This window comes from Mycteria americana, chromosome Z (assembly GCF_035582795.1).
Source record: "Mycteria americana isolate JAX WOST 10 ecotype Jacksonville Zoo and Gardens chromosome Z, USCA_MyAme_1.0, whole genome shotgun sequence".
Taxonomy (NCBI): Eukaryota; Metazoa; Chordata; class Aves; order Ciconiiformes; family Ciconiidae; genus Mycteria; species Mycteria americana.
The window spans coordinates 19610758-19637947 of NC_134396.1; the positions used below are offsets into that span (position 1 = coordinate 19610758).

Genomic DNA, 27190 nt, shown 5'->3' on the forward strand with positions numbered 1-27190 from the left:
CCGACTTCAGCAGTTGTATTCACAAGCTCTTAGGGTGCAAAAGAAGGCGACACTGACTCACCCGAAGCCAAGTCAAGCAGAAGGCGAACCAATATCCAATGCCAAGCTAACAGCCTCGGCTGGTCTGTGCTGGCCCCGGGCAGGAACAGGTAGGGCCGCCACCATGCTCTCCAGTGTGCCCCATACACCCAGCTACACTTGCTTCTACGTTACTTGCCAAAGTTTATTACATATTGTGAATATTTTTCTAAAATTATTATATTCAATCCAAACTTTGACAGAAGGTGTTGGGTGCATCCAGTACACAATGCTCTGACAGGATAAACCTTGGCATTTTTCCTACAGATTTCCTCCTTTTTACAGATTGGAAGAGCATGCACTTCTCCAAAAAGCCCGAGTGCTCTTTTTACACTACTTTTAAAGTTACTATGTTCATAATTTTTGTTTGTTAGCACTTAATAAAAGGCATTATAATGAAATTTGAATAAGCAAAGTTGTAAACATATAAGAATTTGGTCTTACAACATGCATCAAGATTTTGGTCTTATATAAGTAAAATAAGCTCCTGAAGAGTATATCCCTTCTCATCCATGTATCCTTCTATTTCACCAGCTATGTGAAGATACACTGACACTAGAAATCTTGGTCATGCCATTAACCTCTATAACCAAATCTGCTGAATTATTAGCCAAGCCTTAAGGATTACCACTTTAGATAAAACCAACACCACCCCTGGAGATCTAAGTCACCTTGAGTTCAGTATGACAAAACATGCATTCATTTCTTTTGATGTATTTAAAGGGCTGCCACACTTCCCTGAAGTGGAAAAAATAAATTAACAATTTCAGTTTTTCAACACTAAAAAAACCAAGAGCAATGCAGATGCAGGTTAATGCTTACAGATTGCTGCTTCTTTTATATTGTTATTGGCATCACCGATTCCTTTTTGTATTTCATCCAGCCACAGAAGTGCTGATTCATCTTGGGATTCCTGGAAAAAGAATAGAGAAAAGTTTTGAAAAAAACTGGAATTATAGCAAAAGTTGTCTGAACATACTGATAGAGCTCTGATATACAATCTCCTCTTGTGAAGCCCTGACCCCTGTTCAAATACAAAGCTCTGAAAGTTTTCATGTATAGAAGACACCATCCTGCTAAAGATCCATAAAAATTTTGAGCAAAGCTAGAAACATTTTCAATTCTGTGACATGTAGGCAAAGTAATCTGAGTGTCAAATAAAACCACACGTTATCAGGCAGCACTGTGATAGTAGCATAAAGAGCACAAAGCAGAAGACTGCAGGAAGTTGGCTTTCTTTCAGAAGCCCTTATTTGGAAAGGATCCGCATGTATACCTGAGTACACATTATGTTAGAAAATAACAGTGAAAACTGACTTACACAGATCAGGTTTAGTCATGATGACTTAGGTCAGGTGGCGAACGTTTCAGGAATTAAGCAGCAGAGCAGGTCTCGCTCTTCCTACAGGCTAACAGTGCATGGCATTAAACCCAAGTTAAAGTAGAAGGTGCAGGAAAGTGGGCTCAGCATCCTCACTAACCAACCCTGCTCTGGCTGCCCAGGTTCACAGGTGAACCAACACTTCAGCTGAGAAAATAGGGTTTCAGAGCTAAAGTGACATTTAAAATCTAATCCAGTAGGTGAGGGAACAAAATCCATTCTAAAGATGAAATAGGAGTGCCAGGTCTATAATAGACTAACAATGAGAGAAACTGGAATGTACTGATTCAATAATGATCTAGGAGTATATACACACAAATATTTCAGGAAAAAAAAAAAACAGAAACTCTCTCAAGCTAAAACAGTGTGGACAGAGAACCAGCTATGCAATGAATATCCCTGGTTTTGCACCCAACTCCAGGCCAAAAATCCAATAAATCTATTGTCCACAGAAGTTAAAGAGAAAACAAGGTAAAAAACTCGAAAGACAGACTCTTCAACTTGCATCATATATGTAAACAAGGTAGCAGAATATCTAAATAAAATCGAGTAGCATTAGGCAATCGCATGACAGTGGACACACACCGGAAGTTTTTCTAACAAGAAAGTTAGAGTTAACAGTTGAAAGAGTGTATACTAAATTCTCAAACTACCGCCGACAATTTTGAGAAAAGGATTGAGAAACTGAAAAGAATTCCTTATCTGGTGTCCAGCCTTTACACACTAATTACAAGAACAGACACAAATACTGCTCTGGAGCCAAGTACAGCTTATGCTGAGCCTCGCCGCTAGCTTGGAAGCCAGACCAAGACTTGGGCTAGTTTTGTCTGCTGAAGCAAGCTGTTGTTGTTTGGCATTCAAGGGGGAAAAAAAAAAAAAAAAGCCAGGCAGAGAAAAAGGAAGGGATCAACAAAACAGCAGATGAAAATAGGGGAAAGGTTTTAGAGGCTGCAGGCTGTGGAGGGGTGGGAACCGTCTGAGCAGAGCCGGCAGCCAGGTCGAAGGAGCACAGGCAGCTAACAGGGGGTAGGGAGGTAGAAGGCAAAGGAGAGCACAGTTTTCTTAAGGCATGTTTGTATATGTGGTTTGCTTTCACCTTTGCATTTGCTAAACCAAGATCACCACACTTCCCCAAGCCTGGCTTCTTCCTCGAGAAGGGTACAGATGCAGCAACATGGCATTTTCGGTCTGTGGACGAGACCCTTGAGGATTTACTAAACGCACCCTTTGATTTTTCCAGGAAACACCTTTTTACCCCAAATAACTGTATGTACAAATTCCAGTAGAATCCCCCACATTGGCTTCAGGCTCGTGGTAAATTAGGAGTTAAATTGCTGCTGTAAAGCAATTTTATCTGTGTTGGGCAGAGGCTGAAACTGAGTCATGTGTGCATATTTGGATACGTCACACCCTCTTGCTGTAGTAGACAAAGAACAAACTAGCTCCTTACCATAAACCTCATGCCTACAGGATGCTTCTGGAGGACAGATCAATCATTCTCTAGTCCCTTAGAGGGGAAAAAAAATCCCCCACAAAACGCCTCTTGAGATGAACTAGAACAGCATTGTTGTTTGGCTAGCTGGATTTCACATACTACAATGAAGATACTGGTTTTCACTGGACTGCTCTCTCTTGCCTCCAGTCTTTTCACAACAGGTGAGTCCTCCTTGCTGTATCTATTCCATATTTTTGCCGATAATATGGGCTTTTGGATAGTGCTGGCACTTTGCCAGCTTAAATGGGTTGTACATGCCTCATTACAGAAAACTATACTCTAGGAAGTCTTACTTAAGGCAGATTTTTATTCTTCTGTTTCAGGACAGCTTACCTCCCCCCCCCAGTCACTTTCTATAAGGAATTTTATTTAAGGGATCTTTCTGTGCTTACGGAAGATGCATCTTCTCTCTAATATTTCTGTAGTGATATGATAATCTTAAACCTGTAGAGTCTTGTTCTTTCTGCTTTAAAACTTTCAACAGAATTACGACTTCACGGATGGTGCTATTAGAAGGAAATGCTCAGATAACTATTGTGACAAAAATAACTAAAGGAAATGATCAAATAAGCAGCCCATTTTTTTCCTCACTAGTATTAAAGCTGTTTTTAAGCCAAGCTCAGTTTTAAAAGCTATTTTATATATATACACAATATATACATACACATGCATGCACATATGTCTTTTAAAGAGTGACTAAAATTAATCTTCTGGATTAACCATCCAGAAAATTACTAAAAGGGATTCAGCCTACTAATTATAATTCCAAAACATTCTACCATAAATCTGCCAGTGAGCATTGAGAAAACTGTTTCCATATTTTATTCCAATATGGAAGGGCAAAAGAAAAACCCACAGGTTTTAATCAAAACTGGAATTCAAAAGCGAACTGAAATGTGAAGATGCATGCTCTAAGCTTCACACTACGTTTTTTTGCATTAAACACAGCTAAGAAAATTTTTAAATGACAAGATTAATTACACAGCTGTTTATTCTGCAAAGTCTATTTTGCAACACATGGTTTTAGAATGTGTTTTGAACACATTTGTTCTTCATCTGGAAATACCAATGTCTCTACAAAGTTCTCTACTAAAGACTGAGGAACAGGCATTAATAAAAGTGGCACCATTGCCTTTGCCCACATGCTAATGATATTTACTCACTGCAAATTTTCCTGCTGCATGAAAAGTTTTATTCACTTACCAATAAATTTTATCTAGTATCAGCCCAAGCATTTGTTTTCAGTTCTCAAGACTAAATGCCCTTCCTCATGTATGAGAAGCTGAAAGGATCTGGTTTGCTTTAGTCAGAAGCTGAAGAACAACATTAATTTGACATGCGAGACCAAAAAATTGAGGGTTATTTCCATTTATAATTTGGAAGTTTCAGCCTGTGTTAGGCAAGACAGTGCTTTTTGCATCTTTTGCAGTTATGCGTTTCATCCATAAAGTGACAAGGATAGTATTGCTGTTTGCTTTGGAAATTCTGATCAAGCCTAGACCAAGGCTGCTGCTTACATGATGAGTTACCAGCATTACTACTAGTGGGAAAAACCCTCTACAGGTGATAAACATTACACAAGTGTCTGATATTTTTTGCCACAGATTACTGAAAACATGCAAAATGCAGAAAGATCAACTTAACACTAAATTCATGCTAAATTTTCAAGGTTGGGTGTGAGATGACAAATAAAGTGAAGATTGTCCTTGATTACATTTGATATGAACACCCAAAGCAAAGGAGAATGCCACCAAATTTTTTAAGCATATGTTGCTTTTCACACGGAGATGTTTACCTTTCTCTGTACCTGAAGGTGAATTATATTGCTAATCCAGTAGTTTGCCCTTTTTAACAATTTTAACTTTTTTAAGCTTCAGAATTTTCACTGAATGGCTCTGCAATTAAAACCGTGTCTCTTATCAAGACTTTCCGTGGAATTGCAGCAAGAGACTATGATTACATCCCCCCTTATGCTATAGAAGGGGAGACAACGACCGTCCATATCAGAGAACACAAATGCTCTTCAAAAAAGTCGAATGACTCCACTTTAACGGAAGTGAACAACACCACGCTGGAGTACCTGACCAGTTCTCTGAGCACCAAGCTAATACCCGCCATCTACCTCAGTGCTGTTTTATTGGGTGTGCCGTCTAATGCCATCATTTTGTGGATGCTGCTCTTCAGGATCCGGTCCGTGTGCACTGCCATCCTCTACACAAACTTGGCAGTTTCAGATCTGCTCTTCTGCATCATGCTGCCCTTCAAAATAGCATACCACATCAACGGGAACAACTGGATTTTTGGGGAAATGATGTGTCGAACTACCACTGCAGTGTTTTACGGCAACATGTACTGCTCCATCCTGCTGCTCACGTGCATCAGTGTCAGCCGCTACGTGGCCATCGTTCACCCCTTCACCTACAAGAGCCTGCCGAAACGTGCCTATGCCATCGCGGTCTGCGCTACTGTGTGGACCATCGTCTTCTTGTACATGCTCCCGCTTTGCATAATGCAGCAAAGCTATTACGTGAAACAACTGGACATTTATACCTGCCATGATGTGCACAACGCCTGTGAAACGATATCTTCCTTCCAGTTCTACTACTATGTTTCTTTAGCTATCTTTGGGTTTTTAATACCTCTTGCAACTATTGTTTTCTGCTATGTCTCAATTATACAAACACTCAAGACTCATGAATGGTTCTGGTACGTTAAAGTCAGTCTTTTGATCCTTACCATCTTTGCTATTTGCTTTGTGCCAAGCAATATTATCCTTATTATCCATCATATCAACTATTACTATTACAACACAGATGGGTTGTATTCTTTTTATCTAATTGCTTTATGCCTTAGCAGCTTAAACAGTTGTCTTGATCCTTTCCTTTATTTTCTGATGTCGAAAATTAGAAGTCAATCCAATATTTATCTGACAATGGTTAAAATATCCAGGGAAAAATGAATTTAGTTCTATATTTATATTATTGGAATTATGATTTTGTATAGTAGAAAAGCTGGCAGCAGCAAGCCTCAGGTGCAACAATTAAACTTAAAAAATTAAAAAGTGTTAAAAAACACAATCTCAGTAAAATTTACTTCTTTCCACACACCACACAAGGAATAGCTTCAGAAATACACTTCTCCAGCTCTATAATTTTGCCACATGTATTGCAACACGTGGTGTACCTAGATTCAGGGAAGTGGTTCCGCACCTCCATTTCCGTCTGAGAAGATCACTTTCATGGCCAGAGAGAAGAAACCAGAATATCAGTCACCACAGCCTCTGAACACCAGAAGAACAGCAGTTTATCTGGAGAGCAGTTTTAGGCCCATTCATTATTTCCAAATACTTCAGATTAGCTCTCAGCCCACAATCACTGCAGGAACAGTGATGTGTAAACAAGTTTTCATCCCAATGGAAAAGGGAACAACTAAAAGCACTTTCTAGGTGCTTGGGAGCTGTCAAGCTTTGCAGAAGCTGTCACATAGCCAAGACCAAATACTGCCCTGGGTGTTGGAAATAAAGAGCCAGAGTCCCCGTAGGTTCAAGGAGCGGTAAATCTACAGCTGTAGACACGGAGCTTGACACTTCCAAGGCAGCATCTCCTATGAGGCTGCTTAGCTAGCTCTGCACTGGAGACTTGTTCTTCCACTTCGTCAGCGCCTGCACTCCTCTAGCCCATGGAGATTGCTGGGAGCTAACCCTTATCAGTGTGAATCCAGGCATGTATTATTCTTGCTTGGTAAGCAAAACAGGGAAGCTATTTTGTAGTATTCTCTGTTTCCACATCCTCACAGGAAATACCTACAGCGTTACAAATACTGAAGCTAGTTGTGATTGATCGTCCATGTTAATAAAGTAAAGGGTCAACTTTTACATTTACAGAAACTCAAAAGCTACATATATACTGAGTATAAGTTCCTACAAATATAAGCTCAGTGGTTGGCATTTGTAACTGCAGCGTGTAAGACAGCGATGAGAAAAAAAAAGTTTTACATCAGTTTGATAACAGTATTGTAAAAAACTTTACTTAAATAAAATCATTTGCACTAGAAAACGTCTTCAAGGAATTTGCAGCCTGGTAAGACTCGCCGTCTTTAATTTCTTCTGGCTCTTAATTTAAGTTAGTTATAATCATGCCATCCCCTCAACATGCAGAAGAACAGATTTTAAAGATAACTTTAAAATAGTCCAGATGTTACACCCCTATTGTAAATATTAAAAAAATGTGAACCTAACTGTAAAACCTGTGTGCCTATCACTCAAAAAATAAAATAACACAGGAACCATTTCAGAGTTTGACACATCTGTTTAACTTTTCAGGTATCCATAATACACTCCCTAAACACAGGTGTGTCTTCACTGGGACCTGAATACACTTGGTTTGAAATGGCCTTGAGAACTGTTAGAAGCTGTGGTTTAAGATTACAGGAATAAGTACATTCCAGGTTTGCATTTTCAGTTTCAAGCAAGGAACAAGAAGGTGTGATCTGAGATTAAGATCTGTAACAGGTACTGGGAGATTTGAGTGCAGACTCTACTTCCCCAAAGCCACCGCAGCTACAGGGACGTGAGCGCAGGCTGGTTAGAGTAAGTGAGCAGGTTTGACTCATATGTTTTTCCAGATGCTGGGGAACACAGGAAGTTCACAGGCAGACCTATCTGATCCTTGTAAATCAAATACTTCCTTTTACCACAGCTCACTCTTAAAACATGCTAAATACAATTAAGGGCAGATCTGCCTTATAAAAAGGGCTCAGAAAAAAAGTGGGGAATAGACAGACTTTATCATTGCACTATCTTTTCAATTCTGTTTGGATTTTTTTTTTTTTTTTTTTTTTTTACAGAAAGTTCAATCTAAATCATGTCTTTACCTAAAGAATGGTGATGCCTGTGTGATTGACCAGCATAGAGAGTAAGTCAGATTAATGCATCTGAGTATTTCTTTTGGGACCACATATAGTACAGTGTCTTACTCTCTTCCTTACAGAGGAGATGTTTTAATTAGTTGTCAAAGGACTGCCAAACCAAGATACCTTAGGAGAGAAAGGCCAGCAGAAGTCTCTAGGAACACCACAAATTTTGGAACAAGAAGATTTCAAAGAGATTGCACAATTTTTGTTCCAAAACTTGGAGACACCCATTTGTTTCCTATCAGTACATTCACACAGGGACAGCAGTATGCACCGGGTTTGCAACCGGGGACCACAGCAGGAGTGAACCAGGGTAGGGCTGCTGTGTGCAGGCACGTGGGCACCTGTGGGCTTGTATGCGTCTGCCTGGGGGACCTCCCGGCTCGCTATGCATGCACAAAGGGTCTGGCACGTCCCGGGCCAGCACTGCGCAGCCACCACTTGCACGGACACTCTCTGCATGCAAATACCAACCCTGGCCCTTCCAGGACAGGTAAAGTAGTCGACGTGCACTAAAGCCTTCCCAGCACACGCAGCAAGGGAGGAGGCTTTTCAGGATCCAGGCCTCAGTGAAACCAGCCCTTACCTGGGAACCCAAGCAAGAAATTGGGATGTGCAAATGCCTTTTGAAAGCTCTGATAGTGGATTGCAGAAACACACTGTCTCACAGCAGGCACCACAAGTGAGGTGGCAAGATAGCCAGAAGATATTTCCACAAGCCAAAGTTCAGGGACTTCCTCCAGCTGACCATATTACTTTGAGAATACATTATGTGAATTTTAAGCGTCTTTTCCAAACACTGGACATTTTAAGTGCTGTGCTAGTAGCTTTAGCTAATCCTGTGTTCAGTCACATCCTGCAAGCTGTTAGGCTGATCTTTGTTTATGCTTCCCTGAGCTGTGACGCTAACCAGGGCACTGCTTTTGGGGAAGCAGATAGCAATATCCTGCTGAGATAGGTTTAAACTGAAGGCACATACAAGATGGCCAGCTTGTTGTTGCATGATAAAGCCAGAACAGAAATACGTACAAAACTCCACTATTATAAAATACCAGATTTAAGCAACTGAGACTCCTCAAAGTACTTCCCAGAGGTTTGTTAAGGAACACCATGACTCTTTCAGCATGACTACGAATCCTTTCTGGCAAAAACCTCAATTCCCATCCATATTGTAACTACCTGCCTGACACAGTCTAGTAACTAGACCCTTGCGCAAATTCATAACTACATCAGGGCCGCTGCTGCACATGTTTTGTAATAGCTGCAGCGACTTAGTAGAGTTAAAAATAAGCAAGGTTATGTCACATCAGTAGTGACACACATGCAGAATATGTCTTAGTATGAATACATTGAGAATTAACCCCTTTTGTCAGTCAGAATAAGTTGTAGTGGAAAATTACTTGGTGCCAGTTTGTTGTCATGGGCTTATTTACAGCCCCATTGGCACAGCTAATCCAAACATCAGGGGAACACGACAGGGACACGTGTGTAAGTGAAAAGGATTGGCATTTCAGTTCTGACAAACAGCAACAGTCAAAGCTCTAACCTTGCATTTCTGTGCTTTGGCGTGGTGCAGAACATCCTGATAATGCCTTGCATTTACTGGTGTCACATCTTGCAGCTTGGCTGTGGGCAACAGTAAGGTTTCTAGAGTTCTCTTGGGATTTCCTTGGTCAATTGCTTCATTAATGTGGCCAATTGCAATGATTCCTATGAAAGGGAAAAGTTATTAAAGACAGTTATCAAAGAAAGATGCAACTTATCCGATATCAGGTACAAACAAAGCAGTAACACAAAGAACAGAAAAATCAAGTAACAAGAAGCAGAGGCAGCAACAGCAGCTGATTTAAAATTATTTTTGCTCAAATATTCATGTGAAGCTATTAAGTTGTACAGTTTTCCTTTCTGCCACAGTTATTGATTCATCTGAATCTACCTCTGCATAAAAATCAAATTTATCCTTGCCAAAAAAGGAAAACAAACTTTCCTACTTTCAGGGCAGGAGTATCTACATGAAGCTTAAGGAAAGGCTGGGCATCACATCTAAATATTTTCACCTACATATTGGTTCACAGTGCTGAAAGTCTTATTTCCAAGTGATTTCAGACCAGATTACTTGAAACCTTGATTTGGACAAATACATACATACTGACCTCCCAGCTACAGCATTACATAGCTACTTAACCTCATTTCTTTAAATTTCACCTTAATAACCAATCTGATAGTGTTGACCTTATACGAAGTCACTTGATTGTTCGGACCAGTGGCACTCAGGACTTCAGTCAGCAAGCAACAAGGCCCAGTATATTTATTAAATACCTCAAACTCATTTTATTCAGGCTGATCTCAACATTTTAAAATCAATTTCAGCGTGCTGAAACACGCTGCTTGGGGTACTTTCTCCCTAAAGCCACCCCAGAAGGGCAGCAGCCAAGGGCTTGCCCATCACCTGTGAGGGATGGCATCCCTGCTGGCAGCGGATTGTCTCTCACCAAGTCTCTCCCAGACACACCACAGCCCAGCTAGTGGGGTCACAGATCCATGCCCTCATAAGGTTTTGGGAATGAGCAATTTTTCTGGGGTGCTACCAAAGAGGGACCATGCAGACATGCAGGCTTGCTTCTGGAAACAGAGGCCACCCTTCTTCCTCCCTTCTCTGCCCCAGATAACCATCCCTGGGCAGAGGCCAGTGTCACTGAAACCAAGTGCAGCTATTTTAGTACTAAAGACTGACTCTCCTAATGAAAGACCACCTTAAGGCCTGTTTCAACTCCTAGTGACTGTAGAGATTCAGACAAAAAAGTTATGTCAGTCGAATGAACTGCTCAGCATCCCACCCTGCCAGAGACCACACATTGTGAGTAAGCTGCAAGGGTCCACGGCAACCGCTTAACTAGATTTAGGAAGCAACGATCCAGTCGGTTTTAGTATTTCTATAATACAAAGCTTCTTTTACCAGCGTGAAACAGTAGCATGCACAAAACCGATGGCACTGCAGGAAGGGCACACACACCGTGCGTCAGTGCCACCCTGGAAACAGCCTGCGCCTTACAAAGGCTCTCAAACTATACTCCAGACTGCTTCCTAAATGGCAAGCCATCCGAAAGCTGCCTTCTACTTTCCTTGCTCCAGCAAATCAGGATAAGTTGGTAGCCTCAAATTTTAGTAATAAATAAATAAAAAAATCGTACTTCTCTATCCGGTGGAGAAACTTGGTCCTTTAGCATTTTTGAAGCCCGAATGCCTGGCTATCACATTTAATGTAACACCACCCTTTTAGGGCAATGCAGTTACATTCAGCTTCAAAAATAAACTCTAAATCCATTTATATTAGAAAAAGCGGGCACAAGAAGCTACTCTCAGATAGGAAATCAAGTTACCTAAAAGGAGAGCAGGACAGATAATTGCACTGCATAACTTCTTACCAGCTCACTTATGAAAAACAAGGACTTGGAAATCATTTAACATTAAAAAACTTTTCCACAGGCACCGCCTGTAATTTCTTCCCCTATGCCCCAATATGCTTACAATTTCTTGCTTACAATTTGCTTACAATTTCTGCAAAATCCCCAAAGCGAGACCATCCAGTGCAAATACTGAAAGATACTGCCAAGTGGGCAGAACCATAGCATTTGTAACACTGCAGAAGGCAGGCACCCTAGGATATCTTTCAGCTAGCCAAAACCCAACCAGGAGTGCTTCGAGGACATTTAAAGACCAACAGGCATTTACGATTACTTAATGCTCTTCTCTCTTGAAGAGTGTCTGTACAAGGCCATTCAGCACAGAAATTTATGTACCAAGGACCAGACTATCATCTCTGCGGGCGATGTAGAGGAAGAATTACTTACTTTCATTTTCTTCTTGAATTTGCATATTAACCATGTCAATGCAGTTCTGGATATCATTCCAGCTTAAATAATCTTGGCCTTGAGATGAAGCCTCTGACTTAATAGACAATAGTGTATCAGCATAACTATAAGAAGATATAAAATACATAAGTGTATTTCATATACAAGATAAACTGCCATAAAGAATTAGTCAGATGTATCATCCATCATCTAGTGCCCAGTATTTTTTTTTTTCAATGAATGAATTTCAGACCAACTCATCTCTTGCCAGAAATTATACAGACATGGAAGCTGCCTTGCTGGTTCTACGCATGCGTTTCAGGATCTGAAAAAATGGCCCTGCACACTAATTCAGAGCACTTCTCTTGGCAGTGTGGGTGATGGCAATACATGCACTGGACATGGACTTTGCTGTATGGCGCTACAGATAAGTTTGGGAGAAACTATGGTCTGCTTCTTGCTACAGTAAGTCAAAGACCAGAGTTTCTGCCCTAGCATCAGGTAGCAGCACCTCCTGCTACCTCCATGCTCCCTCCATGTGGAAGATGATGGGCCATGGGCAGAAGGGCATAAAAAGTTATGCTCCTCTCTCCACAACTCAAGGTCCTCGAAGCACAGGCTCTGTAGCTTGTGTCTGCTCTTCTTAGAAGGATCACAGATGAGTTGGAAACCTTCACAGTAGTGTAAACACATGCGTACATAGGTTAAATAATTTTCATATTCCTGAATCAAGCATACAACTGCCACAATATGTCAGACCAAATACCTGTCTTCTATTTCCAGCAGAAGCCTGAAAAATGAATGGTTGCCAGAAAAAATAGAGGAGAGAATCATCATTTCCTGCTCTGATTTGCCCTTCCAGCATTCAGCAGCCTGTGTTTAAGGGCTTGCTGAGCTGGAGGCTATGTATCACTAATATTTGGAAACAATGCTGTGCTCCATTAATTTATCTACTCTAATTTGAAATCTTATATATTCTTGAGGAATGAGTCCCACTATTTAAGTGTTTTGTGAGATGGCAGTTCCTTATGTAAATTTTAAACTTGATATTTGATAGTGTCCAAACTTTCCTTGTTCCAGTTCTCATAAGAAAATAAAACCTAAAGTTATGAGAGAAGCCAGCAACTTTTATTAACCTTCTCCACAACATGCACACTTTTGCAGACCTAGGTCATATTTCCCCTAAATTCTGTCTTCTAGGAAATGCATTCCTAACAAGTTCATCTCCTCTGGTAGAAAGCCATTGAACACCATCTCCCTCATTCAGATTTTTCTAGCTCTATTGTATTCCTTCTAGTATTGTGCAATCAAAGCTTCCTGCAATATTCAACATATGGCTGGCAGCATGGATTCACATAATGGCATAATAAAGCTTTATTTTATTCTCTACTCCAACTAACTCCTAGTGCTTCATATGTATTGACTGGCAGCTTAATCTAAAGATCAGGTCACAGTAACACCAGCCAAAAATGCTGCACTTAGACGCTTTGGGGCTCATTTCTGTATATTTATAATGTTGTTTCTCTTGCCCACAACCACCACCTCACATTAGCAGAGGCCAAGTGGCAGATTAATTTTGCTCTTATGACATTCTTATGACCTTATGACATTCTGCTCCCTCTAACCAAAACGCTGGCCTCTTATTCCTATCCTGACTGCCCTCCTTCCAGCTTTGCGATAACTAGCAAGGGCTGCTCTCAGGTTCATGTCCCCTGGCAGCCTGGTGAAGATCTTCAGCCACTCTTGTCCGTTTTGCCTAGTAATGCCTTCTAGAAGCACATGGAGGTTTCTACCACCCGTGACCAAGAGGCAAGAACCAGCCCATACCCCCCATGCTCTACCCCAGACGCTGGGGGCTCCGGTCTCACACAAATCGTAGTGTTGCATGATATTTTTTTCAGATACGCAAAAGAGCACAGAAGTAGCAGCACATGGCTGTGACAAGTCAGGCATATGGCAGTGCAAGCAGCTGGCAGCTGAGTGAAGGCTATAATTTAATGTTGAACATGCACGTGTGCCACAGCATTGTACTCAGCTTTTTAGCAAGCAGGACTGTGCTACATTTTTCAAACCTTTGCAGTTTTCAAGCAAAAAGTCAGCCATGGTTTAAGGGACCTCCTGGACCGTAAGGCATTAAACACTACCTCATTCCAAAGATCTTCTTTCAGTATTGCAGAGAGGTTACTGATTAACAGTTTCCAGCTACAGTTGGTTCATGGGTTAGTGTCTGCACAAATTTTTGTCAGACCTTAATGTTTGCTTTCCGAGAATACTTTCCCTGCACCTCACGCATCCTCTGCCCTCAAACATCTGAGGTTGTGCAATTGCTTATACTTATGGATATACAACTAGTTCAGCAATTGTCACATTATCACTTATTAACTTATAACATAGATGTTTATCTTGCAGCTCTTTCAACTTCGTAGCCACAACACAGGACAGCCCACCTAGTAAAATGCCTACTTATCCTTTTGTAGAAGTTGCCAAGACTCATTCAGACAAGACAAAATGAACCTTTACCGTTGAAAGTTTTCCTCTTCCAGAGTATTGAAGCCAATGCATGGGTTTCTGAGATGATTCTTTATCATTAGGATGTCCTTGTTTTCCAAGGCCTGGTTTAGCAACACAACAGCTGACAACATTTCTACTGCAATAGATAGTTCATCATGTGCCAGGTAGTTCTGTAGGACAATAATGTACCGCAGTCAGGAAGCTAAATAAGCAGTGTAACGAATTTGAGTTACACAGTCTAGATACCACCAAGGAGATGAACTTGACTTAAAAAGCCTGGCAAATTTCCTAGTCACGGGCATGTCAGACTAACACAGCACTGGTGGTAGAGCTTGCTGGGTTTGCTACACATCCCTTCAGCCTTTCCTTCTTTTGCCCCACAGTCCCATCTATTCTGGTCTTACCCTCGTAACAGGGAATTACTTTTCTACACAATATGTAAAACAGAGTTAGTCCTCAATAAGAGCATGCAACAATTAAAAAATATCAGTCAATTTGTTGCAAGACAAGAGCTCAGCCGGAGCAAAGTGTGTCAAGAAACAAATTGTGTGATTCGATATTGCCTATTCACACAAACCAGTCATGCAATACATAACACCATGGCAACAGAATTAAGTCTGATTTTATACAACATGCTATGTTTGTGCTCCTTCATGGTTTGACTATGTAACATCCGTGAGCAGGTCGTAAGCTTTTCACTCTTACCACTGCATTCTGTTGTTGGAGGTTGAACAGCTCAGTCTGATAGACAGCAGCAGCAAACGAGTGAACAACAGGCAGCTGTGCCTCCGGTTTCATCAGTGCAACCAGTGTTTTACTAGGATCACAGTTACGAATTGCAGTATTGATATTGTCAACTGCTATAAGTTCTAGAGAACAGCAGGGAAAGAAAAGCCTATTAATTTTCATATGCCGTTTGCTCTTTATGCCACGTAGATGACAATTAGATTATTCCAAAGAATATAACTTGCTATCATTAGAGAAAAAGCACACATATTTGTGTGAGATTCTTCAAGACACAACTGCTAACTGTTGCAAAAACAGTGTCTATTCAAAGGTATGCAGCAAATAGTGGACTGGAGGACTTTAAAGTTTCTGGACTTTCAGATATTAGAGACTGCTTGTTGTACCTTTAACCCAAAACAAGGAGCTGAGCCCATCCTAGCACAGAGAAAGACCTAGCATCCGTCCTGGGTTTGCCTGTGGCAGGTACTGCTGGGTATGTCAGCTCCAGCACCCCAGTCTTGCTTCACCCCAAACACTCCTTTCCTTCTGCGCCTTGTTTCCTCCCTCGCCTCCTCCTTTCGGCAGGACCTAACTCAGCTAGCTGGAACAAGCCTGTCCTGCAACAACAACAACATTTTTATTGTTCATTTCAGGAGGCCTGGTAGAAATCAGCCAAACATGTTGGGGGGTTGGGATTTTGAGATGCTGAACTGATGGAAAACCGCATGCTACGGCTTCTAGGACTTCCTCTGCATGCTATCACCTGTTTGTTTGTTTAACAGTGTGGAAGATCAGTCCTCACAGGCACTGCCATCTAGAAATTATCCCCTTCTCTACAGCTCAAATTTCCAATTCAACTGGCCACCAGAGGAGTATGAGCATAACCCTTTTTGGTACCTGAACAACTTGCCTGTTTTGCTTTTTGCTGAACTGACTTCAGCAGAGGTTTGAACCCCAGCAGAAAAATGCTGAAAAACACTTCCCACATGGGCAGCTGCAGAAACCTTACAACACCCCTTATCTTAGTCACAGCCACTGTAATTGCACACCTGGAGGAGCCAGCTCTGAAGAAACCTGGGCCAGGACGCACCCAGGAACACCTTGTACAAGGGACCTCTCTGGTCTTGAGCAAAGGGAAACAACCTTGAAGCTTAGAGCATGTGTGGCACAGTAAAGAATGACAATTATGCAAATGCCATTTCCATCAGCAAAATAACCCCCATCTCGTCCACCTTATCTTCTGGCTGTTCTGTATACTATTAACCAGGGAATGCTTTTAGTCACCACTGACTGCTCAGGTCTGTACCAGACTGCTTGTACAGCAGATGCTATCCACAGTTATGTATGCAGCAATACTCACATCTTATTATACAACACGAAGACTTTGAAAACCTTTCTAAGTAACCAGGCCCACCTAAACAAGCCCCTCGCCTCTCATTTCAATTGCTCTGAAGCATGGTCATATGGGTCCATGTTGTTCTTGAAGGTTCTCTCTATTGGCTATTCCTGAGGTTAGAAAAAGCAAAGGCTCTCAAAGCTACAGCATACATGCTTTTCTAGAGAAAAGAGCAAAGAGGAAAAGAGTCAGAGTCCACAAATGGACTAGACTAACTCTGTAGTCAATAACCAAGCTACTGATTTCTAATTCAGGAACTGAGCATGCAGCTTGCAAAACACACTTTACATTGTTCACATTCCAATAACAAAACTCACTATTTTTTCCTTTTCAAACCAAACATAAGACGTAAGTGGCTTTCCAGATCGCTGTTACAGCTTTTCATACATCACATTTTTCCTCCTCATTTCCTTTACCAAAGAGCAACTCTTAGAGAACATACTGCTCACCGTGCCTAACCAATCTAAAATAAGCTAACTTTTGAGGTCGTAAGTCAAACTTAGCTTCTGGCTTAAGCTGACCTCACAGTACAGCCTTTAAGTCACATTACAAAAGCAATCAGCCTGGATTGAAAGCATTGGAAATACCAGAGACAAAACAGCCACTAAGCCATGCCCAGATGTATCATGAAATGACAGCAGTTGAACAGAAGCTGAACTTCCTAGCAAAGAAGTTTCCAGTCAAAAGCAGCAATACATGCACTGCAAATTTAGATCCCCCTTAACTATATTTTTTACAAAGGTTTTAGTTTTAAAAACTGTAACTTGTGTCTTGTGACAGTCTTAGCAGGCTAAGAACAGGTTAGCTTTAGATACACGTATCTAAAATTGAGAATAATTTTCCTCTGCGATGTGACTGCAAAATATTCTTCCATGAGATAATTCTATTTTAATTCTACAAGGACGGTCATTGTTCCGAAGTGAGGGTTAATACTGCATTGTCAAATATTTGTTCAAGCCATCAAGCCATGCATTGTCTTTAGTTTTCACCAATGTGTTTACCAGTGGCTCAAGTTATTCAAAGAAAAAAAGTGTTAGCTACCTCAGATAAAAAGAGTACATCCAATGCAGCACAGATTGGTGACTTGGCAATTGTGACACTGAGAAGAACAGTTACAAAAAATAAAATGCAATGCATATGGTTTCAGTTTGAGAAACCTCGTTTACATGCAAGGAATGGTGGATTCAATTCATCAGCTTAACATAATTAAACGGTGATGGTAAAAAATGAGTATTAAAACAGTTACTCACTAAGCTTGTGAGCCTCAGCTTCCGCATTGGCAACACTAACTTCCTTCTGTATTTCACTTTTGTCGAGCATATTTGGAACCCCTGCTATCTAACAGATCAGAAAAAAAGATGTAATTATGCTTTTAAGTTTTGATTGGAGATAAGGGATAAAACCCTTTGATGGGACACTAGGATTTGATTGTACTATCCCCTGCACATCAAATACAATGTCACAGTAAACACAGCATTAATCTTTCCCTGTGATTTTCATCTTACTCAAAATGATGGATTTTCTCCTTAAAACCCAATTGACTCTTTCATTTGCTGTTAATGATTCAATATGACCTTTTGTTGTACTCAAGTTATAACTCATTTTAAAAGCAAACATAGCATTAGGGGCTGCATGCTATATCTCAAATTTTCTTCTTATATCTTAGTAACTACTTATAAGGGCATCATGCTCTTTAGAGCAAATGCAGCTACTTTGGTGTCAATTAGCACATCAGTTATTCTAAAATTTTCATAAAACTCTTTCATTAAGGGACGCTGAAGGTAAAGGCAATTTCTCTCCAGATTAAAATCAGCTAAAAAAATGCAAACTGATGCGTAGTACCCGTTCCATTCAATTACCTGCGTTTTCTGTTCTTTAGAATCACACAATTGCAATAGGTACCATGAGGAATTTTGCGGCAGAACTTCAAGTAGGCTCAGAGCAGGACGGTTCAAACCTGCCATCAGCGCCACTTCATCTTGCCGGTCAATAGCCTCATTCACTTGGACTAAAGCTATGTGAACTGAAATGAAAACAATGCTTATAAACAGCAGATACGCTTTTGTGGAAAAAGAGTCCGTTGCTGTCAGCATCTCACTTTTTGTAAAAGCCAGCTAGGGTGGCAGTCTTTATCCAGCAGAGGATTATGTATTTTGAGACCAATCCTGCAAAGGGAGTTTCTGGCTCTGTGCAAGCCCATGTGGGAGCAATTCAACCACAGCTAACTAGAAGCTTATGAATGAATTTTGGCTCTATATAGAAGAGGGGGTCAAAATTTACAGTATTCTGCACACAAGAGGAACTCAAATGTAAGGAAACACAGCAGGCAATAAATGATTCAATTTTGAACTGAGGAATCCTTACAGCAAGAACCACAAACACAGACATTAGCCCCCAAAAGATTAGTAGAGAAGGAGCAGCAAGAAAAAACTGTTGTAGACAGACATTAGCTACTTCTGCGTATTTTATAAGTTTCCGCAGAAATATTTTGTTTGTTCCTGTGGGTTTGAGTCATGTTCAGCTGGAATCTGGAAGATCATGTGTTATGTGCACACTTCCGTAAGGATCCAGAATGGCTTACTGTTTATCTTATTGATATTGCCTTGAATCTCAGCTTGTGTCAGCAGCTCCTCATAGACGTCTCTCTCCTCCTCAGAGATTGTGCCGTTCTAGGAAAACAAAATCGTTGCTAGTACACGCAAAACTTTGCAGAGAGAAAAGCTATCAGTGGGAGTCATTAAAAGTGCATTGGCTGAAATACTTGCTGGGTGTATTTATAAAGGAATTTGTTGACCACGTGAACCAAAGAAATTAGCACTTCACAGTAGCTGGCTGAGCAATATTTAAAGCATTTTCTTCTTCCTGTGAAATAGCCATGTAAATATAGTGTAGCATTTTTCAACTACAGAAAGCAGTAGCTCCTCATGTAAAATAATGTCAAATAATTTCACATTAAAGATCTGTGGCAGAGGTTACACTTTATGCTCAAAAAAGGTATCTTTTTTTGGCAACTTTTGAAACAGAAAATTTATTTTTTCTAAAGCAGTCGATAGAGAAAACAAGTCTTTTTGTTTTTAGTCTTCTGGTATTTAATCCTTTGGTCAAAGTTAAGCTACATCACACTCATAGTAATCATTGTTATAAAATTGGCTGTCAGCTTGTTGCATTACCATTATTTATCTTATTTAGCTTAAAAGTGTTTTTTTCCTAATTGCACTAATTTTTTAAGTTAATTTAACTTAATTTTTAAAATGGTAATACTACAGCATGAGAAGCAACATCAAGGAACATGTATACTAGGAGTGCTAATAAAATACCACTACCTTAAGTCTTGCATTTGATTCTTTTCTCCTTTTAGCTTCAAAGAGTTCATTCTGGTAGTCCTGTGCAAGTTCCTCATCCACGTTTAGCAACATTGCATTTGGGTTCCTCAGAGTTGCAATGGTTTGCTCAGCTATTCCCTTCTCAATAGCTTCGTTAATTGCTATTACTGCTGCATGCACTAAAATTAAAAGCATAACCCAAAATTTCAGTAAGCAAAATGTATTCAGTTCAAATACTTTTAATTTCTTGACCCCAGGCTTCTTGTAAAAAGAAAAAGCAAATTACATGTGATTGCCAGTAGAAATATAACTTCCTTAGTTAAATCTGGGGAGATTGCCAGTCAACAGCAAATCACTTATAGTTGTTGTTGCAAGACAACAAAATAATTCTTAACAGAAGTAGCAGTAAAAGACTCAGAGAACAACAGCTTGTATGTATGTATGTATGTATGATCACGTGAGTGACCGCAATTTATGTGATTCCTGCCCATTCAGTCAGCTGCCACATGCAAGTTCTCTGTTCCTTCAGCTTGATTCCCTGGGACTGACACTGACCTCACCAGGGACACCTTCAGAACACGAGGTTGAAAGCCTTCCTCCTCACATACATGTCCCACATATCCCTTTATTATTAATACTGCCACCATTTCATCTGATTTATTTGAAATGAGAGTTTAATATGTGTTCAACAATTTACATATTCCCCCTTCAAGCATCCCACTCCTAATGCTTCCCCTAGATTGCAGCAACAAAAGCACTCCATGTCTGCTCAAAGGTGGCACATTGCCGTCTGTTCCATGTTTGCCCTTCTCCCAACTAGGGGTTCCTATTTTACTGACAGAAAATAAAACATGAGTTACATTTTATTGTTCAAGTCCTATGTCATTTAGAAGGCAATTACATGCAGGAATTGAAAGTATTTTCAATAGTGTTTCTCTTAGTTAAAGCTTCTTTTGTGTCCGTAGAGATACAAGACATATGAAAGTATTGTCTAAACAATATTTGAAAGATATTACCCAAGAATAAGGAAATTCAAACTCCACAAAACTTGTCCCCTAGAAAACACAGTTAAGACTCCACAAGCAGGGTGCAACCCTGTGTACCACATCTAAGCCTGTCTGGGACAAACCTTTTTCCTAACTGAGGATCTCCATGAGCAGCTGGGGAGCAAGAGAGAGCGCGATGTAATGGTTTCTACTTCTTGTCACCTGCAAAGCCACAGGACAGCAAACTTCAAATGGGGGGAAGAACATCCAAAGGGCTTTGCAGAGTTCCCAAAATATTGTTGCACAGGAAAAGGGGAAAAAAGGTGCCATAGGACACACTACAGCCATTGACCAGGTTAAGTGTTAGGCCTTTCCTTTGAGAAGACAAGAAAACTTCAACTACTAAATGCTTGACTCCAAGATTTTAAGTCAGAAATGCTCTTGTTTTTCCACACAGTGAATTTACATGAATGTACAAAATCAAAACCTATTGCAGCTGAATTAGGTGTAGAGTAATGGTGTAGAGTAATGGCTAACACACCCCTCCCAGGTATTCCCTGCATAGATTTGGCCCTGAGATCAGTCTAGATGAAGGACATTCTCTAGAGCTACAGCTTATCTAGACCTTCATGCCACAAAGAGACCCCAACAATTGTCTGGTGGCACATCCATCTCAAATATTTTACAGACATTGCTATATAAAATATAATTCCTGATAAATGTTTATCTAGATCCTACCCCAAAGGAGCACAGCAGCTCCCTATTTATCACCAGAGCAGCTTGTCTAGGATTTCCTTTCATGCCACCAATGAGATGTGAGGGAAAACGATTGCCTTCTTTCCTTATTCTATCAGTATTTACTTGCTACGTGGCCTTGCATGGTTTTGCTAAACTGGAAAAAAGAATTCAATAAAAAACTTTTTTTGGATTAAGTTTAACTGAGGGTCTATGTATCTGAGTTTAGAGCCTTCAGTTTCTTTCAGTATATGAAAGAAATGAAAGATGTTTGTCAATGATTAGGAGATTTGAATTTTTAGAAAGACAAAGGGGTGTACAAATTTAGGCAAGTAGAACAGGAGAGCAGACCATTGGAAAATCAACATGGACAAATGAAGCATGAAGTGAAGCTATAGATTCTCAGAGAGGGCAGTTATTGGAAGAACTTGCCTAGCTTTTGGTGGATCATCCATTGCTTAGCACTAAATTAATGCTAGAAAGTTGTTCTAAGATGATTTCTCTCTAGCTCAGTTCAGCATAACATCAGAGGGGAAACATAAGCAGCTGGCATGATGGAGAAGCAAGCAGAAGGTCACACTGGTTCCATTGACAGTGAACTCTACGAACAGGGGAAGTTCAGACTGGACATTAGGGAAAAGTTCTTCACCAAGAGGGTGATCGGTCACTGGAACAGGCTCCCCAGGGAAGTGGTCACAGCACCAAGCCTGTCAGAGTTGAAAGAGCATCTGGACGACACTCTTAGTCATATATTTTACTTTTAGGTAGTCCTGCAAGGAGCAGGGAGTTGGACTCAATGATCCTTATGGGTCCCTTCCAACTTGAGATATTTTGTGAACCCCCAGCTTAACTTCAAGGGACTAAGAGAAGACTGAGGTTCTTAGACACATATATCATCCCTGCATCCTCATGTAAAACAAAACACATAGGAAGGACATAATCTCTTCCAGGATTGTATGAGAGGCCTCACCGACATAAGTGGAGCTAGCAAAAAGAAGTCAACACATAGGTTCAAGGTTAGGAGAGATGTGAACAGGTATTGGTGGATGTTGTGAACCCACCTACCAAGAGAAACAGTGAGAAATCTGACTGGACTTGAAAGTATTCTAGAGGCATGGAATAACAGAGAGGGTTACTTGCAGAGTAAGCTCGCTTTGAAAGCACTTGAGCTTACTCTTTGCACACTGATTTCTACTACTGCTGACAGCACAGCAGGAGTCATCAGCAGTTATTTCACTTCCCATATCCTTTTGCTTACTCCATTTTGGAAGCAGGGTGGTAGACCCTTTCCTCCAGCAGGATCTCCATGTGCAACCTCACTAATGTGTGAGGGTTCCCATAGCAGATTTTTCCTGTTCTGAGGCAGGGCTTGTTATCTACAGCAGACTCCTTGCCCAAAGATACAGAACCAGCATCAGGAAACCCTCCTTTTCTATGGAAGACTGAAAACACTTCAGAAGTTAAAGGAAACCCTACACACACTATAAAAAGCTTTCAGAGAAGGAAATTGCAGCTCTTTCATGTCCAGGGAAGGAAGGAAAGGAAGCTCCCTGGAAAAGTGCTTTGTAGTCACTAAATCTCTGAAAATTTGCTAAAAAAGGAGACGAACTATCCCCACATCCAAAGGCAGTATTTTAAGAGCTAGCTTTATGGAAGCATGCACATATTAAGCTATAACAGGCTCCAAAATATACAACACAGAAAACGTGAATCAACACAAGGAAGCATGTTTTAAGTTAAGGTCTGGAAATTTCAGCACGCTAAGCAACATCATGAATCAGCTTGTTTCAATTATGCTACTTTGCAAGGTTTAACAAAGTTGCAATGGAACTTAATTAAAATGCAGCCTTTATTTCCCCCTGCTCCCCTCCCCGTGTGTACAGTCTGCGGTACTGTTACTGGTTTATATCAATGATCCTCCGTGCCATTGAACGTACTCAAGCCGGCCCTTCTGTTCTTCAGTTTGCCCCTCTGAAAAAGGCTAGGATTTTGAACAAAACTAGAGTTCAAGTGTGGATTTAAGTGGACACACTTCATTTCATGTCATTTAAGTTCAAGCAATTTTTTTTTTTTTTTAAATATCACTTCATTCCACAAAAACTGAAACGGAGAAAAACCCGATTTACAGATGGATAGGCTTGGGCAGCAGAAAAGCATTTAATTTTGTTTTTGAGTAGAATCTGTTAAGACAGACTCAAAAGGACCATACCTGTACATCAATCCCCCTAAAAAGGAAAAGCTTATTTTGGATGCACCGGCAGGACATGCCCTCCAGCAGGGTTCTACCATGCTGTAGGTCACACAACCAGCGCTCAGACAGATTGAAAGCTGCCCATGGAGGCAGGTGGTTCCTTCACATACAGACCGCCATATGTGAGAGTTGTCTATCTGGAACAGTGCCTTGTCCTCACAGCAACCTGATCAGGTGTTTAAAGAAAACTGCAAGACCCCAACACAGGAAGGAGGCACAGAGAAGACACCCTGTTCCCATGGCCGACTCCATTGTACCCCCTACGGTGCAGAGGCACATGCAGAGCTCAATTCGTCATGCATCATTCTAGAGGAACACTAGCTACCAAAACTTTAAACCCATGCAAAAGATTGTAAGAAATCTTTTTTTTCTGGTAGCACTTCCTGTTGTTCAATGGAGGTGCTCAAAAATGCAGACTGGAAAATTGCAAGAGGTCTTGTAACAATGATGCAGTGTGATAATCAGTGAAAAATTATTTGCTTTTCTTGTTATTTATTAAGAGGTGGCACTAGATTAATTAAAACACAGAAAATATTTTGTTAGTATTCTGTGAAATTATCCAGCAGAAAACAGAACAAGAGCCACACTTACATGCAGCTTCATCCACTGATAATTCACTGGCCAGAATCCCACCAATTTTACTAAAAGATGGCATCTGTATACCGTACTTCTCTAGCTCCTTTCGCATGTTGCTGATTTCTTCCTCTGTTCACATAAAAAGAGAAATGTTATCAGAACAAAAATGTAAGAATTTCATTATGAATCACCATACCTACAAATACAGGTACAATGTTTTTGCCAGGCTTCTTTGCAGTGGCTAGGGCTTCTTAGCAGTTTTTCCTCCCCATTTTGAAGGAATCTAAGATATGACAAGTATTCCATGCAAATTTACTCCCTTCTGTCCTTCAGAGACTGAATTCATTAAAAGTAACAGCCTCCCACCTATTTAATTAGGATGTGTTCAGAACAACCTTGCGGGAGGAGAAAGACCATAATAGAAAATATGTACAATGTTAGCACATTTACTGGGTGAAGAAACCATCTAACATATGATTAGATGAGCATTTTATTACCTGTGAAGTCTACTTTTCCCAGTAGGTCCTGGATCTGTGGTGCTAATCCTAGTTTGAACAGATATAAACTGCAAAGAAGAAAATTAGAATTTAAAGTCCTGCATGTGGTTGAGGTGTTTGCTTTCTGTACAAGAGAAAAGCGCTTTTATGAAGCTTGTCCTTTAACGCTTGACTTTCATGGGCTGATACAGGATAAATTAACCCTACAGTTTTCTTTATGCTGTATTTTTAAGTCTTACAGAAAAAGAAGTCTTTTTTTGACTTGATGTTTCAAAGAAGCATCTCTAAGAAAGGCACTGCCATTGTATCTCGGATCACAGGGGAAATGTAAACAAGTAGAAAATCTTAGTGGAAGAGAAGTAAAGAAATTAAAAAGCTAGTATTGGGAAAAAAAAATCAAGATGTGAATGCACATTAGTACAGCTTATAGCTTTGGATCTATGTACTGTTTTGACTTGCACTATTACATCCCTGTAATTAATAGCTGAAGACACAAAAATCACTGACACCCTTACTGAGTGTGGAGGAATAAGGACCTATAAGTGCATCCAAGCCTGTCTCAAATATATTTGTGTCATTAGCTATTTAGCTTTTGGAAAGTGACGTAAGCTCAATTTAAAGTGCTATCCAGGAACTGATATTTTTGTTTCAGTATAACATGAAAAATATCTATACTCATTATTCTTAGAGCTCTGGGGTGCTATCTGAAAAAACAGCTGAGTACGTACATATTTTCCTCAATATCTTCCAAACGCAAGGCATGTATTTCTCTACAAAAGACTGGTGTTTATACAATTTATCAGTGAAATTCAATAAACAAGTGAGTTTTGCAAGAAGGGATCAAAAAGGTAGATTTAAAAAATAATGCATTCCTCCAAAAATATTATTTTGCACCTCTTCTTTAAATTACTTCACCCCAACTTCATACACTGCAGATGTGTATTGTGGCTTGGGGTTTTTGTTTCTAGAGGAGCACATTTCCCTTTTCTGTTTTGTTTCAGCGCTTTTTGCTATTAGCAAATTACAGGATGATATTTCAAAGCAAGTATTTGTAGCTGTCACATTTATTTCAGATGACACAGAATCAGCATTTCATCTTCCATGCTACCACAGCTACTCCTCTGCCCTGTCACGACCTGGATGGACACAACAGCACATCTCATGTAGGTCAACACTTTTGACTGCTGCAACCCTTCAAATTTATTGCAGCTGCCATTCTCACCTTTCAAGACAGTGTTAAACACAAGTTAGCTATAGCAGGAAAAAACTCATATGACTATAGTAATGAACGAGGTCCCTCCATTACCCTGATCTCCCTGCCGGTCTTTCCTTGTAGGCTTTTAAGGAGATTTTACTCTAAGTTTGAGAGAGGGACACAGTCCTGTCTGAAGTGCTGGGTGTCATACAAACAGTTATGGAGATCAGCAGCATCACGGGGCTACGCTGGCTTTTTTTTGAAGTCACCACAATAAAAAGACAGAGGAAAAAAAAAGTGGTATGAACATTAGAGACTCCTATTTTTGCTGTTCAACACTTCCAGGAGGATATTGAGCCACGTGCATTACTTCCTACACTCCTTTGTTTGGATAAACTTATTAACCACCAGGTGGTGCTGAAAATGTGCTTCGAATCTTCCAAGGAACCCAAAGATGCTTCAACCCTGTATAAAGGTATAATTTAACTTGAAACAGCTCACTTAATGCTTTTATAGTGTAACTTGAACCTCAGGTAACCTACATAAAATCAAAAGCGGGGGTCTTGGGGTTAAGAAAGCTGGACACGAGGCATCAGGAGCAGGGGAGAAACAGAGGCAAAAGGGTAGTTCCCAGGTGAAGTTCCCTTTGCATCGTCCACGCAGAACTGCAGTTCACATCAGCCAGAGGTTCCTGGGTCTTGTTTTAAGCTTAGCTCATGTATAACATGCCATAAAAGCCAGATCTGAAAATAGTGTGCTTTTAAAAAAACAAAACAAAACATATGCTTGTTATTCTACTGCTTCCTAGGAAAACAATGTTTTGAAGCTGTTCAGCTTCAGAGGGATAGTTTGTCCAGGATGTAGCAGTGATCTGCTTGCAAAGATCATTTGAAAACTAAATTTTTCAGGGGAAAAAAAAAAATCTCATAAGCACTGCTATTTATGAAAAAGAATTCATCCCTGTTAGCATCTTAATTTAAATGAAGCAGTTCTTAACCTCATTTAGTCCAGGACCAAATCCAAATTGGCTTTCACAAGAAAAATGGTGCAAGAAATGAGAGCTATGCCTTTGTATTTTCCAAGTCTGACTCTAAGAATTGATGTATCAACAGGAGAAAAGCAAGAGGGTAATTATATTCAACAGGAGTCTAGAAAGTGTTTGCCAAGTTGCTCCTTCCTGGCCAGAGCAGCGCTGTATTTGACAGTGCAAGTTATTCCACATACTGTAAGCACAATGGTCTTCATTTCAGTCTTGAACCAGGACATATCCTAAAAATA

General features: G+C 40.3%; 2 protein-coding genes across 5 annotated transcripts in view; one reads left to right on the top strand and one right to left on the bottom strand.

The window, feature by feature from the left end:
- The window catches only part of IQGAP2 (IQ motif containing GTPase activating protein 2), a 129959-nt gene that overhangs the window by 31851 nt on the left and 70918 nt on the right, over positions 1-27190 (bottom strand). Inside the window, exons 6-16 of one of the 3 annotated variants that reach the window (XM_075526978.1) lie at positions 24718-24785; positions 24236-24349; positions 19673-19851; positions 18931-19018; positions 18209-18372; positions 17600-17687; positions 14933-15096; positions 14237-14397; positions 11717-11841; positions 9412-9575; positions 901-991 (exon numbers count right to left, since the gene is read on the bottom strand). In XM_075526978.1, the coding sequence (XP_075383093.1) occupies positions 901-991; positions 9412-9575; positions 11717-11841; positions 14237-14397; positions 14933-15096; positions 17600-17687; positions 18209-18372; positions 18931-19018; positions 19673-19851; positions 24236-24349; positions 24718-24785 (1406 nt within the window). The remainder of the gene's footprint in view (positions 1-900; positions 992-9411; positions 9576-11716; positions 11842-14236; positions 14398-14932; positions 15097-17599; positions 17688-18208; positions 18373-18930; positions 19019-19672; positions 19852-24235; positions 24350-24717; positions 24786-27190) is intronic. The other 2 variants (XM_075526979.1, XM_075526980.1) reach the window with 2 other exon arrangements.
- Positions 2881-6243, top strand: F2RL2 (coagulation factor II thrombin receptor like 2). Of its 2 annotated transcripts, none has more exons than XM_075526982.1 (2): positions 2881-3115; positions 4826-6243. In XM_075526982.1, the coding sequence occupies exons 1-2, from the start codon at positions 3058-3060 to the stop codon at positions 5911-5913; spliced, it is 1146 nt and encodes a 381-aa protein (XP_075383097.1). In that variant the 5' UTR covers positions 2881-3057; the 3' UTR covers positions 5914-6243. The 2 variants fall into 2 exon arrangements, with proteins under 2 accessions (XP_075383097.1, XP_075383098.1); XM_075526983.1 differs by having other exon boundaries at positions 4832-6243.

Bases quoted from the DNA above. Each gene is read 5' to 3' on its own strand.
- F2RL2 (XM_075526982.1), top strand. From the start codon at position 3,058: ATGAAGATACTGGTTTTCACTGGACTGCTCTCTCTTGCCTCCAGTCTT. The intron at 3,116-4,825 runs GTGAGTCCTCCT...AACTTTTTTAAG, and splicing joins CTCCAGTCTTTTCACAACAG to CTTCAGAATTTTCACTGAAT.